Source organism: Malus sylvestris, chromosome 10, assembly GCF_916048215.2.
Source record: "Malus sylvestris chromosome 10, drMalSylv7.2, whole genome shotgun sequence".
NCBI classification, from domain to species: Eukaryota; Viridiplantae; Streptophyta; class Magnoliopsida; order Rosales; family Rosaceae; genus Malus; species Malus sylvestris.
Window position 1 is genome coordinate 27800702 of NC_062269.1, and position 16308 is coordinate 27817009.

The window sequence follows — 16308 nt, forward strand, 5'->3', positions numbered from 1 at the left end:
GCTCAATTTGCCCTTCACAGTAGTTGTTTTTGTTGTTTAGTTAAGGATTTCTAGAAATTAGAAACTTTTTTTTTTGTTCCCTCATTTATGGCTTGTTAATACAAGCTATCGTTGCATACATATAAAAAAAAAAAAGATGTAGCCTTAAGCCAACCATATTTTTTAAAATTATTATTATTAAATGGACGATTCAAAACTTTTATAATAACTTAGATGAGGAGGGATGTTCGAACCTAACACGCAAGGTACAAATCAACTTCCAATCTACTAGGATAATGGACCACATGCATTATGCCTAACCATATAAATATCATGGATTGATAGCCTTACTCGATAATTTCTTGTAAAACGATCTTTGAATCTCAAAAATTGGTAAAATTTATTTATTTTAATACATTCGATATTATCTATACTAAAGGGTCGAAGAATGGCCAAACCTCACAGCGGCTAGTAATATTTCTTTTGTTTTAATGCCTTTAGTCACATGTATAAGGAAATTTATATTTCGTTCATTCACTAATCACCCAAGAATCATATTCATAAAGTAATTATCCAAAATTTAAAACAAAACACCAATAAATAATCCAAATACATAGAAAAAAAGTAATGCTAGGAAGGCTAAATTTGTAAACAAAATTTGCAAACCAAATGATGTGTCACCAATAAGGAATGATCACATTTATCCTTTTTTAATTAATAATCCAATCAACAACTTCAATGTCATTTAATTCACAAAATTGTCTTTAAATTTAGTCTCCCTAAGGACCCTAACATTACTCCATAGAAAATTGTTCAAAAACTTGAACCAAATATTAAGAGGGCGTTTAGCCAATAGGGGGAACTCGGACACATGTTGGTCCCTGTTTAAAAGTTTTAATCTTCCATCGGTGTAGATGACTTTTGAAAATAAAAAAACTACATAGTGGAATGTTCGGGATTATCAACTTGAACAAAGTTAGTCTGTATGACTTTACGACGTGAATGATACTTAGCAACAACATGAGCAAGTGCTCGGCAAATGCATGACCAATAGTCCTTGGAACCACAACGGTAACATATGTCTATTTCTATGGTGGTTGTGCCTTACCTTTATTCTTGAGGTTGAAAGATTTGGGATCTAGAGAATCGCGCTTTGAAACCACAACGGTAACACATGTTTATTGGACCCCAAAAGTGTGGCAAGCGGCGTTCGTTATGGGAAGCTGAGATATCCACCAAAACATGAAGCCACAGGGTATTCTCTTGTTTACAATCAGCTCCACCCTTTTGAAGGCTTCCAAAATTACACTTCCGGAATCATCCACCATGTTCGTCTCACAGGTTTGATTTCGTTTACTTCTTATTTTCTTCAAAGTTTCAATGGAGAATTACAAAGTTGGGTTTTGCTGAAATGACTGAACTTTTAAATCCCCCAAACATAAGTTTTGATGGAATGTGGTTCTTCTGATAAGTTGGTGATCTAATTGTTGTTTTGATGTAGGGTTGAAACTGAATACACTGTACTTTTAACGATGCGGGGATCCTTCTATACCTGCAATGAGTGAAATCCACCAGTTCAAGACTATGTCAGTTTCTGGTCCTCGGAGCTACCCTGAGAGAATAGCGGTTGTGGGAGACATTGGCCTTACAACACAACTACCACAATAAGTCACTTGACAAGTAACAATCCTGATCTTGTTTTGTTGATTGGTGATGTTACTTATACAAACCTCGACCACACACAAATGGAACTGGCTCTGACTGCTATTCTTGCTCATTTCCAAACTCTCTGATACATGAGACCTATCAGCCTCGATGGTTTTACTGGGGAAGGTTAAAATATAAATTGCTTTATTTCTATCATAGGCAATGGCTGCTGTAAATTATGGCATAGAACTTGTTTTCTTATGTTGTCATTGCTGGGTAATTTGTGTAGGTATATGCAGAGTTTAGTGTCCAAAGTTCCAATAATGGTTGTTGAAGGGAACCATGAAATAGAAGAACAGACTGAAAATAAGACTTTTGAGGCTTATAGTTCTCGGTTTGCATTCCAATCTGAAGAAAGCGGATCTTCGTCCACATTCTACTACTCATTTAATGCAGGGGGGATTCATTTTATCATGCTTGGAGCCTACACTGACTTTAGCAAATCAAGTAATTAAAGTTTGCCTAATTTTTGAGCTCATTCCTTGCCTAAATATTCGTATTTTTGCATTTCTTTTTCTTTACAAATGGTTTCGTTATTGTTTCTATCCCCATTAATCAGTGATTTCTTTGCCTACAGGGAAACAATACAAGTGGCTGGAGCAAGATTTGGCTAATGTGGACAGATCTGTTAAAAGTTAATGCTTTACTTAAACTGATTCTGCTATACTGAAACTGATTCTGTGTAAAAGGGCTGACTGTTGCCTTTATCAGTCGACCCATTCTCTTTCTCAGTCGACCCAATTACTTCAATCGGCTTATGTATTGAGCCATATATATCAGAAATATCTGAATGAAAATATCAGATCTCTGTTTTAAGTAAAAAACATCAGCCCTCTGTTTCCAAAAAAGCTCTCTGCACTCTGTTTCTTTGATTTTCAATCTTTATCATTTTATTCAAGTTTTATTAATGATGAAAGATTGTCTAAATACCAACATGGTATCAGAGCCAATCTGATCAAAGAGTGGGGCGTTTTTTTTTATTCTCAAAAAAGGGGAAAATTCCAAGTGAAACCCTAGAATCAAAATTTTTCAAATTCATGGTTGGTTCAAGTAGCAGTGGTGAGATTCGAACTCCTATCTTCAGTGGAGTAAACTACGACTTCTGGAGGACAAAGTTGAGAACAATTTTTGTATCTCATGATTTGTGGAGCTTGATTGAAGATGGCTATGTTGTACCTCCAAGCACTGTGGTTTTGACAGAGACTCAAACAAGGGAGTTGAAGGTAAACATCAAGAGAGATGCAAAAGCTCTTGGGGTCATCCAAAATGCTATCTCAGATGAAATTTTTCCGAGAATCTCAAATGAGACAAGTGCCAAATCAGCTTGGGATATGCTGGAGAAAATCTACAGAGGTTCTACTAAGGTAAGGGCTGTCAAACTCCAATCTTTGAGAAGAGATTTTAAGTATATAAGAATGAAAGATGAGGAATTGCTAGATGATTACCTGAGTAGATTGTCTGAGATTATTAATCAAATGAAAAGCTATGGTGAAATCTTGTCTGATGAGAGAATAGTTCCGAAGTATCTAATTAGCTTGCCAAGAAAGTATGACAACATAGTTTCAATCATAGAGGAGACTAAGGATTTGTCAACTTTGAGTGTTGAAGAATTGATTGGTTCTCTCAAAGGTTTTGCTCAAAGATTATCTAGGCATGACAACAATGATGTAGAAAATGCTTTCCAAACACTTACAGTGAATCCAAAAACTCAAGCTAGTTCAAGTCAAAGCAAAGCCAACTCCAACAAGAATTGGAAAGGCAAAAACAAAGCGTGGGAAGGAAAGGGTAATTTTGAAGACAAGAAAAAGGTTGAGAAGAGTTTGTATGTTTCGAAGTGCAAAATTTGTGACAAAGCTCATTCCGGTGAAATTGGTTCAAAGGAAAAGTGAAATGCCACAAGTGTAGCAAATTCGGGCATATGCAAAAGGATTGTACCTACAAAGATAATCAGCTAGCTCACTACACCAAAGCAGAAGATGAAGAGACCAATATGTTTTATTTTGGTCATGATACAACCGTCCAAGAAGAAGCTAAAGTTTGGTTTGTGGACAGCGGCTGTAGCAATCATATGACGGCGAATAAGAACATTCTCCATAATGTTGACACTACAAACCTAACCCGAGTGAAGATGGGAAATGGGCAGCTAGTCGATACATTGGGAAGAGGTACTATTGCCGTGCATACGAAGAATGGAAAGATGTTCATCAAGGATGTCATGTTAGTTCCTGATTTGAAGCAAAATTTGCTAAGTCTTGGACAACTCATTGAGCATGGCTACTACTTATATTTTGGAGACAATACTTGCAAGATATATGATACGAGGAATCGTCAACAACTCGTGGCTAAGATTGAGATGAGGAAGAGTAGAAGTTTTCCTCTCACAATTGAGTATGCAACTCAATCTGCATTCAAGATGGAAGTGCAAGAAGATTCAAAGCTATGGCATAAAAGGCTTGGCCACTTGAATTTTCAAAGTCTCAAGAAGCTACAAGAAAAAGAAATGGTGCATGGGTTGCCGAGTATCCAAGAAAATGAAGAAATCTGTGAAAGGTGTGCACTTGGGAAGCATCATAGAGATTCATTTCCACATGGTAAAGCTTGGAGAGCAAAAGTTCCATTGGAATTGATTCATACAGATGTTTGTGGACCCATGAAGACCTCTACTCAAGTGGGAAACAAGTATTTCCTAATATTCGTGGATGATTATTCCAGAATGACTTGGGTATACTTTCTAAGACAGAAATCAGAAGTGTTCTCAATCTTCAAGAAGTTTCAAGCTATGGTTGAGCGACAATCTGGGTATCTAATCAAAGTTCTTAGAAGTGACAGAGGAGGAGAGTATACATCCACAGAATTTGATAAGTTTTGTCAAGATATTGGCTTGGAAAGACAACTTACTGTCAGCTACACTCCACAACAAAATGGAGTAGCTGAGAGAAAAAACAGAACCATAGTCGAAATGGCTAAGGCAATGTTACATGACAAGGGAATACCTCAATATTTATGGGGTGAGGCAGTTAATACAGCGGTCTACTTGATGAATAGGCATCCAACAGTGGCAGTTGAAGATAAGACACCATTTGAGGCATGAAGTGGAAGAAAGCCTTCCGTGAATCATTTGAGAGTGTTTGGGTCAATCTGCTTTGCTTATGTTCCGAAAGAACTAAGACAAAAACTTGATGAGTCAAGTGAAAGATGCATTTTCGTAGGCTATGCTTCATAAACAAAAGGGTACAGACTTTACAATTTAAAAAGGAAGAAAGTTGTGGTTTGTAGAGATGTTCTTTTTAGTGAGAAATCTTCGTGGGATTGGAATCAAGCAACCATCCGAGAAAAATCTGTACAAATCAGAATTGAAGAAGAAAATCAACCAAATGAAGAGGAAATTGAGCCAGAAATTCCACAATTATCACCTGAAAACAGTCCTCAAACTCACTCTCCTACACTTTCAAGTCCAAGTTCAACGCCGGTTCGATTAAGGAGCTTAAATGAAGTCTATGAAAGCTGCAATTTTTGTGTTGAAGAACCAGAAAACTTTGATGATGCAGTGAAAGAAGAGACTTGGAAGGCTGCAATGCAAGAGGAGATCAATGTCATTGTGAAAAACAAGACATGGGAACTAGTGGACAGACATTGTGACAACTCCGTCATTTGAGTGAAGTGGATTTATAAGACTAAGCTCAATCAAGATGGTTCCGTTCAAAGGAACAAAGCTAGATTGGTAGCAAAGGGTTATTCTCAGAAACCCGGGATTGATTTCCAAGAAACATTTGCACCGGTAGCTAGGCATGAAACAATCAAAGGCCTTATTTCCGTAGCTGCTCAGAAGGGGTGGTTTCTACACCAACTTGATGTCAAGTCGGCTTTCCTAAATGGAGTCCTAAAAGAAAAGGTGTTCGTTGACCAACCTCAAGGATTTGTTCTTAAAGGACAAGAGCACAAGGTGTATAAACTTAAGAAGGCACTTTATGGCCTGAAACAAGCTCCGAGAGCATGGTATGGAGAGATCGACTCATATTTCAATGAAAGAGGTTTTCAAAGAAGTGAGAATGAACCTGCCCTCTATGTCAAAACAGAAGGTATTTCAGATATCCTTATTGTTTCCTTATATGTTGATGATTTGGTTTATACTGGAAGTAGTCGTAATATGATCTTGAATTTCAAGAATGACATGATGAGGAAATATGAGATGAGTGATCTACGCATGTTGCATTATTTTTTGGGAATTAGTATCATTCAATCAAATGATGGTATCTTTATTACTCAAAAGAAATATGCAAAAACACTTCTAGAAAAGTTCAAAATGGTTGGTTGCAAGCCTGTTGCAACACCTCTAGTTGTGAATGAAAAGTTTCAAAGAGAAGATGGTAATGGTGATGCTGATGAATCTGTGTATAGAAGCCTGGTTGGGAGTTTGTTGTATTTGACAGCGACTAGACCCGATATTATGTATGCTGCAAGCTTGTTGTCCAGATTTATGCACAAGCCTACTTGCATTCACTATGGAGCTGCAAAGAGGATCCTAAGATACATACAAGGTACACTTGACTTTGGTATTATGTATGAAAGGAATGTTAAGCCCAAATTGTATGGGTTCTGTGATAGTGACTGGGGAGGTAGTGTGGATGACTTGAAGAGCACATCTGGCTATACTTTTACATTAGGGACTGGTGTATTCTCTTGGGCATCTAAGAAACAGAAATCAGTTGCACTATCAACGGCAGAGGCTGAGTATGTGTCGGCTTCAATTGCAACTTCTCAAGCAGTGTGGCTGAGAAGAATTATGCAAGATTTTGGTGAGAAACAAGAATCAGCAACTCATATCTTTTGTGACAATAAGTCAGCTATTGCCATGAGCAAGAATCCTGTCTGTCATGGTAAATCAAAGCATATTGCTCTGAAGCATCACTACATCAGAGGTGCTGTGAAAGACAAGGAAGTGGATGTGGTCTACTGCAAGACAGAAGATCAAGTTGCTGATATCTTCACCAAGGCATTACCAAAGGACAGATTCATCTACCTAAGAGAACTTTTGGGAGTGAAGCAGCAAAGCATTAAGAGGGAGTGTTAAAAGTTAATGCTTTACTTAAACTGATTCTGCTTTACTGAAACTGATTCTGTGTAAAAAGGCTGACTGTTGCCTTTATCAGTCGACCCATTCTCTTTATCAGTCGACCCAATTACTTCAGTCAGCTTATGTATTGAGCCATATATATCAGAAATATCTGAATGAAAATATCAGATCTCTGTTTTAAGTAAAAAGCATCAGCCCTCTGTTTCCAAAAAAGCTCTCTGCACTCTGTTTCTTTGATTTTCAATCTTTATCATTTTATTCAAGTTTTATTAATGATGAAAGATTGTCTAAATACCAACAAGATCCACAACTCCCTGGTTGCTAGATACTTGGCATCATCCCTGGTATAGTACCTATGAGGTCCATTACAGAGAGGCAGAATGTATGAGGTTGGAAATGGAAGAGCTTCTGTACTCTTATGGTGTAGATATAGTGTTCAATGGACATGTAAGTAACGATAACCACCAATGATTGTCACAATCTTTGATAGGTAACAGGTTTCTTTCTTATAGCCAGAAACTATGTGGAAGAAGTGGTATAAGGGTCCTTCGATTGAGGCTTTCTTTCATACCAGTAACCAGATAGTGATAGAAAGCTAGAAGGAACTGCAGTTTATGCTTTAAACTTTTGAGAAAACAAATTTAATATGAAATTAATTGGTACTTGGTTCCCTTATTGCTAAAACACATAACACAAACGTATTTGAAACGCTATCAGAAACAATAACCTTATCTTGAAACTCGTATCACAGCAGTACCATTTGGTTCCGATCCCAAGCATGATTTTATTAAGTTGTCCTTAGTGTCTATGAATGATGACAATTTTCCTCATTGTAACTAAATATCTTTTCGCTTTAAAGTGCACTGAATGTTCTTCTGTTTTCTTGAATAAAACAATAGGTTCATGCCTACGAGCGATCGAATCGAGTTTATGATTACAACTTAGATCCCTGTGGTCCTGTATATCTCACCGTTGGTGACGGGGGTAATCGGGAGAAGATGGCAGTTCAACATGCTGACGAACCTGGTCATTGCCCAGAGCCATCAACTACTCCTGATCAACACCTAGGTGATGGTGCCTTTTGTGCAGAGAACTTTACCTCCGGCCCAGCAGCAGGTAAATTTTGTTGGGATCGGCAACCGGATTACAGTGCTTTCAGAGAAAGCAGTTTTGGCCATGGGATCCTTGAGGTACTCCTTTTTCTGTGTTTCTGTATGGCAAATATTCAGTCTGACAATGCATTCAATTGTCTAGAAACGTTATACTTTAATTTGTATGACCCTACACTACATATGATACAACTTGAAAATGATTGATGGAAAGATGAGCATGTGCTTGACTGTCAATGTGCATAGAAAGACCACACATGGGTAAATGTTATGGAACCAGTTTAAATCATTTTTACCATTCCACTGCAATGTCAAGAGAAAATCACTTAGCACCAATATCTGTTTATACGGAGTGCGAAAATCCTGTGACTGACTTGAATACCCTTGATCGGTTATTGAGTAGCAAACATATAGATGTAGGCTAGTAGGCTACCTGGATTATACACTAAGCGTGCATTTTGATGTGCATAACTTGCAGGTGAAGAATGAGACTTGGGCTTTGTGGACATGGTACCGGAACCAGGACTCCGACAATAAAATTGGAGATCAAATTTATATAGTGAGGCAGCCTGATAAATGCCGCATCCGCCATTTGTTCGAAAGTTGGCTTGCTGACCTCTAATTCTCACTGCTGCTTGCTGGGAAAAATTTATTATTAAGATCCCAAATCAATTGACCATTCTTATCTAGATAGGAATAGGATGGAAGGTTGCAGAAAGAGTAGGAAGATGGGGTTTCACCTATGTATACACACTATATATAAGTGGAGGGGGGTTGGGGGGGTGGGGGGTGGGGGAGGGGGCGGGGAGAGAGAGAGAGAGAGCACAGAAGAAGAGCAACTCCGCTGTTGTTGTATGTAAATGATAAAATCTCGTTTATACGTCTCCTTTGTAACTTGAATATATACTCTCTCAACCAATTTATACAACAACAAACGTGTAAGATTGGTTCCTGGAGCAATTTCGGATATTGAATTCTAAACTAATTGCGTATTTTGTTGAGTTATCAAAAATTTCCCCTCCCCTTATTGTGAAGCCGAGAAATTGTTGGAAGTGACTTTTATACTGTCACATGGTGTTACCAGTTCACTGATGTTATGGTGGTACTGCTTAAAAGGGTGGCGTTTCGACAAAATCCTTAGCTCGCGAGCTCACAATGCACCCCGTCCATAAGTCATTCGGAGTTTGGACGGAACGATGAGGTTCGCTACTACCTCGGTACAAAAAACCTTCAACAACTTCCCGTTCATTGTATTCTCCATTAAATTCCAGGCCAGGGGTTCCACCTCCATCTCATAGAGATTATCATCACCTGTTGTTTCTGTGAATAATGTAAATTTCTTACCAAAACATTTGTAATATTGTGCCAATTATATTATATATTTGCAGGATGCATAGCAATTTGGTGTCAGTAAAACTTTGTCTGCCGCATATTTGATCATGTTTTAACTTCGGAATTTCATGGTCTTGTTAATTTTGACGGATTTTGAAAGGCTTTTAAAACAAATTAGAATCAAACTTTCGAATTTACTACCCCAAACAAATTGCACTGCAAATTACCATAATCAGAATTCATCAGGTCATGTACGTACTACATAACATTTACTTAGGATATGAAATGGTGAGATCGATAAATTCGAAATCATCATTATATTGTTGTTCTTATTACATTAATATAGATATATGTAGCCACTATATATACCTATTAGAGTGAATACGATACCAATGCCCCACAATTTGTTGTCCTGACACAATCGACCGGATTCGCTGCGTTGTAGTCAAAACAGATGACGACTTCCTGCAGATACGCGATCCCCCCGTCCTTCTTGCACATAAGAAGAGGTGTTTTCCCTCCTATAGTCCGTCGAATGGCCGATTCAAGGTCGATGTAATGATATTGATATCCTGGTACAATCCCAGTTGTTTGAGAAAATAGATGTTGTGCATTGTAGGTCAACCATAATCTATGAGCTTCGTGGAAGTATTGTGTCTGGGAAAATTTATTGTCCGAGCACCTGCCGTGCTTGTTGTACTCATGCGCCCAGAAATCCATATTTGTCCGTCTATTGTTGAAGCTGGGCCAGGAATTGGACAAAAGTAATTGCAGATTATGATCAGCAATCATCTGAAGCACAAAGACGAGAAGTTACAAGCATTTCAGAGAGCTGCAGGAGAAAAAAACAAACTGAAATGAGTATATATATTCAATGTGTACCTGATTTCTGTCGAATAGGGTGCCAGCGCAGAGTATAGGTGCAGATGGATCGGTAAAGTTGCTCGGCCAGAGGCCGTGTGTCGTAAAGGTATGCCGTAGAACTTGTTGGTTTCCACAAATTCCATTCCCAAGGCAGAAGACGTATTGGAAGATATCATATGGTGTGGCAGCATTGCTCTTTCCGACATAAGTGACGAAGCAAAGAGCGATGACAACGAGAACATGTTGTGCGGAAGCGTCAAATGTGAAACCAATAAACTACAACGGCAAAATATGATAAACTACAACGGCAAAATATGATAAGACAAATAATCTAAATAACACAAGGATTTATACTGGTTCGGCGTAAGCCTACGTCCAGTTCCGAGACGGCGAGGAAATTCCACTAATATCAAAAGGAGATTACAAATAGAGTTCAACACTCAAACCCAAATCCCACATACACCCAATAGCTTTCACTCATACAAAGAACAAATAGAGAAGAAGAAACACATACCAAATCCTTCTCTCCCAAAAGCCACAAAATGTAGCAATATATCTTTGAATGAATGATTGCACAAATGGAGAACAGTAAAACAGCAGCACTCAATTTTCTTCTCTATCGGCTGCTCTCTGTTTTCTGCTATATGCTGCCGCTGAGTTTCTGCTCTCTTTTTTCTGCTATCTGCTGCCGCTGAGTTTCTGCTCTCTTTACTGACCAAAAGGCATGAATTGCCTTATATAAGGCTGGTGCCTTTTAATTAAACCCTAGCTGCCATGTGGCTTTCAAATGGGTAACAAAAGGCCAAACCTATTTGGGTTTGAGACAAAAAACTAAAGGCCCAAGAAGTATTGAGCCACAAAATCCAACAGAACAATCTTGAAGAAGTGCATGGTTGTCAAGCAATTATCAAAAGAACAAAGGGAGGGAGGGAGGATGGGAAGAGAAATAACAAGGAAAGCTAAAGAGTGAATGAAGTGTGAATTTTCAAAGAAATGAAGAGGTGTTTAAATAGTTAGAGTTGAGGTTAAGGGTAGGGTTTGGAGAAATTAATTAAGGTGAAGCTAACTAGCAAAGATGATAATAATTAAGGTCAAGTAAGTGTGAACAGATCCTGAACTAGGGAATGCCTCTTTCTTGTTATGCAAGGCTTTGCATTCTCATATGCATGCTATAAAGGGTGGTAACCGTGTAGTGGTTGATTCATCAACAACCCAATCAACCCAATTATAGCGGTTCCTCATATATCAGATTCAGACCCCAAGCAAGCTAATAGTCTCAATTTTTAGATTATAATTCTATTTCAGAAAGCCATTCAGGACCACGCTAGCTAAATATGGTTCCAATCGAATATAAACAGAAACGATTTGGACATTGTTTATGTATCTTATCTTGTAAATTGAAGTTTCAACCACTACCTTCTAGCAGTGGTAATTCTTATCTTTGAAATTTTGGAGCTCTCCTCTCCTCTTCATGGTTTCTATTCAACTTACTTATCCCGGTTGCAGATAATTAATTAACTTGTGGATTAAGTAAATAGCTATTTCAATTTGCTGCTACTCACCCTGGAGCTAGCCTTCGGACCGGGGAAATCATATTGTCCTATAGACACCCGCTTCGTCGCTGCAAGGCGACACCGCAGGGTGGATATCTGCGGGTACTCATCATTTCATTTCATGGTTGTATTGCTTCACATTTGCAGATTGTTAACACAACATGCCTTCTGTTTAGTTAATTTATTAATCAAACATGATCAAATATACAACATACAAATTGTTAGAATTGAGGTCAAGTGTAGAGTGTAGAGAAAGATTAAGTTGAAGCTAGCTAGCAAAGGTGATAATAATTAAGGTCAAGTGAGTGTGAACACATTCGGAATTAGGGAATGCATCTTTCTTGTTGCCCACGGCAATGCGTTCTCATGCTATAAAGGGTAGTAACTGTGTAGTGGACGATTCATCATCAACCCAATTATATAAAGTGGTTCATCATATATCAGATTCAAACCCTAAGCTAGCTAGTAGTCCAAATTTTAGATTATAATTCTGTTTCAAAAATCCATTCAGGACAACGCTAGCTAAACATGGTTCCGAACGAAAAAATACAGAAACGATTTAGGCATTGCTTGCGTATCTCATCTTGTAAAAACGTACAACTTACAATACACTTAATTTCGAACATTGTTTGAGTATCTCATCTTCTTCGTTGAAAGGCAACACCGCAGGGTGGATATCTGCGGGTAGCCATCATTTCGTTTCTTGGTTGTATTGCTTCATATACTCGTAAATTTTTATCGACTCCAAGTTTCTTAAAGACATCCATAATTTGAACAACAAAAGGATTTCATTACTTTCGATATCTACGTACACATGTACTTGTTGTTGCCTTCCGTGACCGAAACCATACTCTTCACATATACAACGGGCGAATGATTTGCTTTGCACAGTGGCAAATAATACGGTTGCGGAGGAAAAATGGGATTGATCCTTACAGCACTTTGAATGGGAAGATTTTTAAGCTTCTTAGTACGGAAGTTATAGCAGACTATGCCTCCATTTTCCTCTACTGTAAGAACCTCTTCGCTTTTCCACATTGGCAAGCCTCCATTTCCCTCTACTGTAAGAACCTCGTCGCTTTTCCACATTGCCAATGTGGAGTACAGGGGCAAGCCGGACATTGAGAATGATGGGATCTTGGCAGCAAAGTGTTTTGTCCAAACACCACCCGCATTTTTCGGACCACCACCAGAATCATCATCCATTAGCCACATTTCAAAGGGTGGTGTATCACCATCTTCAAAGGTATTACGATTCAAGCGAAAGAGAGCGATGGATTCATTCCACACCTTAAGACGCATTTCAATACCAATTCCTTCGAAATTGTTGAACTCTACCATCTCATGTGGTAACAGTATGTCATGAAACACCTCACGACTCATGTCAAACAAAACGATCACTCGCCTAATTTTTTCTTGCTCGGGATAGGTGACATCATAGCTATCGGCAAATTCCTTTTGTTGCTCACTTCCTATCCAATAACACATCCCCTTGAAGTACACCTGAAAAGTTTCAGGCCAAAGGAAAGTAGTTTCCGTTTCTAAAGAATAAGGCTCGATCTCCCTCCAAGAATTAGTTCCTAGGGTATACACTACTACCTTGGGAGGATGAATAATCAAATGTTCTGTGCCGCCATGCAATTCTGAACCAGAAAATCCAATTTTGACAACTTTGTAATCTTTAGATTTAGGATCATAGCCTAATCCCAAAACATCGTCGAACCGATCTGTTAGTGGCATGTAAGGCATAGACAACCACCAAGGATGAGGATCCCTAAAGGATGCTTCGTCGAACCAATCTGGACTGTATGTCTCCGAGGGAAGGACCCTGAATTCCTGAATTGCCGGATTCCACAAAAGCACCTTAGTAGAATTAGGACGAGCTAGACAAATGATCCCATCACAATGACCTATAACATGAAATGATTGATCATCTCCAATCTCCAGACTCATAGAAAGAGGAATATTGACGTCCTCGATCCCAGAAAGAGTGCTACACTTGTGCACACCACCATCGTCATCATCAACAATGACATTGTCAAAAGTAAGTACTGAGAATACGGATTGAAATTTGTCCCCATTTGGGTCCTCCGTAGAAGGGACTAACATTCGCTTCAGAAGGACACGAGTGGACTGATCGTCCAGCAAGGAATGGGAGAGGTGCTTGTCGACGAACCTGGGGTCGTTGATGAGAGCATGCCACCATTTAGCGACGCACTTGAATCGCATCAGAGATTTCGGAGGCAGAGTTGACAGAATATTCACCAACAAATCTTGTCCGATTTTGGATGTTTTGTTCGTCATTTGTGCAATGTCAATTATGGACCTCACCCTTGTTCTACGATACACACAAAGACCAACACAACAAGATCAGAAGATTCCACAAAAGCTCATCATCATCTGGCATTGCTATTTCTTGTTAAAAAAAAAAACTCATGGATACATTCAAAAATTTAGCCCTACTGAAAATGCCAATTGAAATTCAAAAGCGAAATAAGAATCGAAGCAAAAAAAGTATCCTTCTTTCATTTAAAAAAAAATATAAAAACTGAAATTGAATAATAAAAAGTTAGAAATGAGGTTACCTTGTTGTAGACTAGGCAGTAGGAAGAGGAAGAGACCGAAGCAGAAGCAGCGCTGTGAGTGAGAGGGAAAGGGGCAGACTCGGCGCAGAAAATGTATTTTCTGCGTTTTGTTCGTGCAGCTGCGTGCGATAATGCGATGGCAGAGAGGGGTTTTTATTTTGATTCTTGTGCGACCGATTTCCACACCCTCCCAAATTTAGGAACTTACGCTCCCAAATTCGGCCGCGGTTTGCAGTCTTCAATTCCGTGTCTTAATTGTGTATGTTCTCTTAACTTTTTAACAGATGTCTATAAACTTAACTTTTAATTTAACGGTGCTATCTTTTCAAAAGACTAATATAACACATAAAAAGAAGTAAAAGAAACACAAAAGGTGCCTAACTCTCCACCTACCCCATAACACTATTGAATTGGTGTTATCACTGTTTAATTTAACGGTGTTATCTTTTTAGGGGATATTGTTGTTTTTCTTTAATTTTTAGTTTTTTTCTTCAAATGTTAACACTGTTGAATTGGTATTAAGTTGAAGCATGTGTCACTAAGTTAGAAAGAAGACATGACGAAGACACTAGTTTATGGACATCAGACTCCTAGGCCTTAATTTGTAAATCAGATTAATAGTCTTCGTGGTGATAGAGTATTCGAAGGAAAGTCTATGTAGTAAAAAGATTGCCGAGCTCTTCCAGCGGCTCTACTCCAAGCCCAGCCGTGACGCCTGCTAGCTCGCCTTCGAGTGCCTCAGCAGCACCGCCCTTTGCATTGGCGCCACAGGTAGCCCGGACCTCGTCGTCGGCCTCCTCGCTGCTAATTCCGCAACGTCCGCGCCGTTCACATTGACGAGCACCTTAACCTTTCGTCGGTGAGGCTGCATTCTGCCAATGGCTTCGACGACAACGTGCTTGATTTGAACACTACCCCAAACTTTTTTTGTTTTGAACAAATGATATTATCTACACCAGTGATGATTACAACCACCGGAGTTTATCTTTTGTTGACCCTAAAAACTATTTGGGCCTAAACACCTTCCCATGTGTGCCTTTTAGCCACCAACATAATCCATCAGCTAGCTTGATTTGCCCTTCATAGTAGTTGTTTTTGTTGTTTAGTTAAGGATTTCTAGAAATCAGAAACTTTTGTTTTTATGTTTTTTTGTTCCCTCATTTCTGGCTTGTTAATACAAGCTATCGTTGCATATAAAAATAAAATAAAAAGGACGTAGCCTTATGCCAACCATATTTTTTTTAAATTATTATTATTTGTCACATCTCAGCCCGAGCCCTCACCACATCTCGGGCTCGACTCCACTGTAGCACAATATTATTCACTTTGGACCCCGATCACACCCTCAAGGTTTTATTTCTGGGAACTCACACGAGAACTTCCCAGTGGGTCACCCATCATGGGATTGCTTTTGCGCGAACTCGCTGAACTTTGGAGTTCCGATGAAACCCGAAGCCAATGAGCTCTCAAAATGCCTCGTGCTAAGTAAAGATGAGAATATACATATAAGGCTTACAGGATCCATTCCTTGGGCGATGTGGATGTTACAATCCACCCCCTTAGGGGCCCGACATCCTCGTCGGTACACTTCCGGCCAGGGATTGGTTCTGATACTAAATTGTCACATCCCGGCCTGGGCCCCCACCACCACATCCCGAGCTCGACTCCACGGTAGCACGATACTGTCCGCTTTGGGCCCCGACCACGCCCTCACGGTTTTGTTTTTGGGAACGAGAACTTCCCAATGGATTACCCATCCTAGGATTGCTCTCGCGTGAACTCGCTTAACTTCAAAGTTCCGATAGAACCCGAAGCCAGTAAGCTCCCAAAATGACTCGTGTTAGGTAGAGATAGGGGTGGATTTTTTTGCCAAATTGCCATGCCAACCGAATTGCCAACCGTGCCATACCGATTTTGTGCCAAATTTTTTGTGCCAACGATAATGGTACGGTATTGTACCGTACCGAAAGTTCGTGGTACGGTATTGGTAATGGATATCATTACCACGATATTACCGTACCGTACCAAAAATATAATATAATATATAATATAACACATATTTATAAATTATAATATATATTTATAATATTCTAGAAGTTCAATGT

At 39.0% G+C, this 16308-nt stretch overlaps 1 protein-coding gene and 1 pseudogene across 1 annotated transcript; one reads left to right on the forward strand and one right to left on the reverse strand.

Annotated features, from left to right (window-relative positions):
• The first annotated feature begins 1139 nt into the window (after nt 1-1139).
• Nucleotides 1140-8625, forward strand: LOC126584400 (purple acid phosphatase 15-like; annotated as a pseudogene).
• Nucleotides 8626-12387: 3762 nt separating this feature from the next.
• On the reverse strand, nt 12388-14407 carry LOC126587594 (F-box/kelch-repeat protein At3g17530-like). The gene is made up of 2 exons (XM_050252677.1): nt 14204-14407; nt 12388-13956 (listed from the first exon to the last, which is right to left on the reverse strand). Exon 2 carries the CDS (start codon nt 13920-13922, stop codon nt 12423-12425), a length of 1500 nt encoding a protein of 499 aa, XP_050108634.1. The 5' UTR covers nt 13923-13956; nt 14204-14407; the 3' UTR covers nt 12388-12422.
• Nucleotides 14408-16308: the final 1901 nt, after the last annotated feature.

Bases quoted from the DNA above. Each gene is read 5' to 3' on its own strand.
- LOC126587594 (XM_050252677.1), bottom strand. From the start codon at position 13,922: ATGACGAACAAAACATCCAAAATCGGACAAGATTTGTTGGTGAATATT.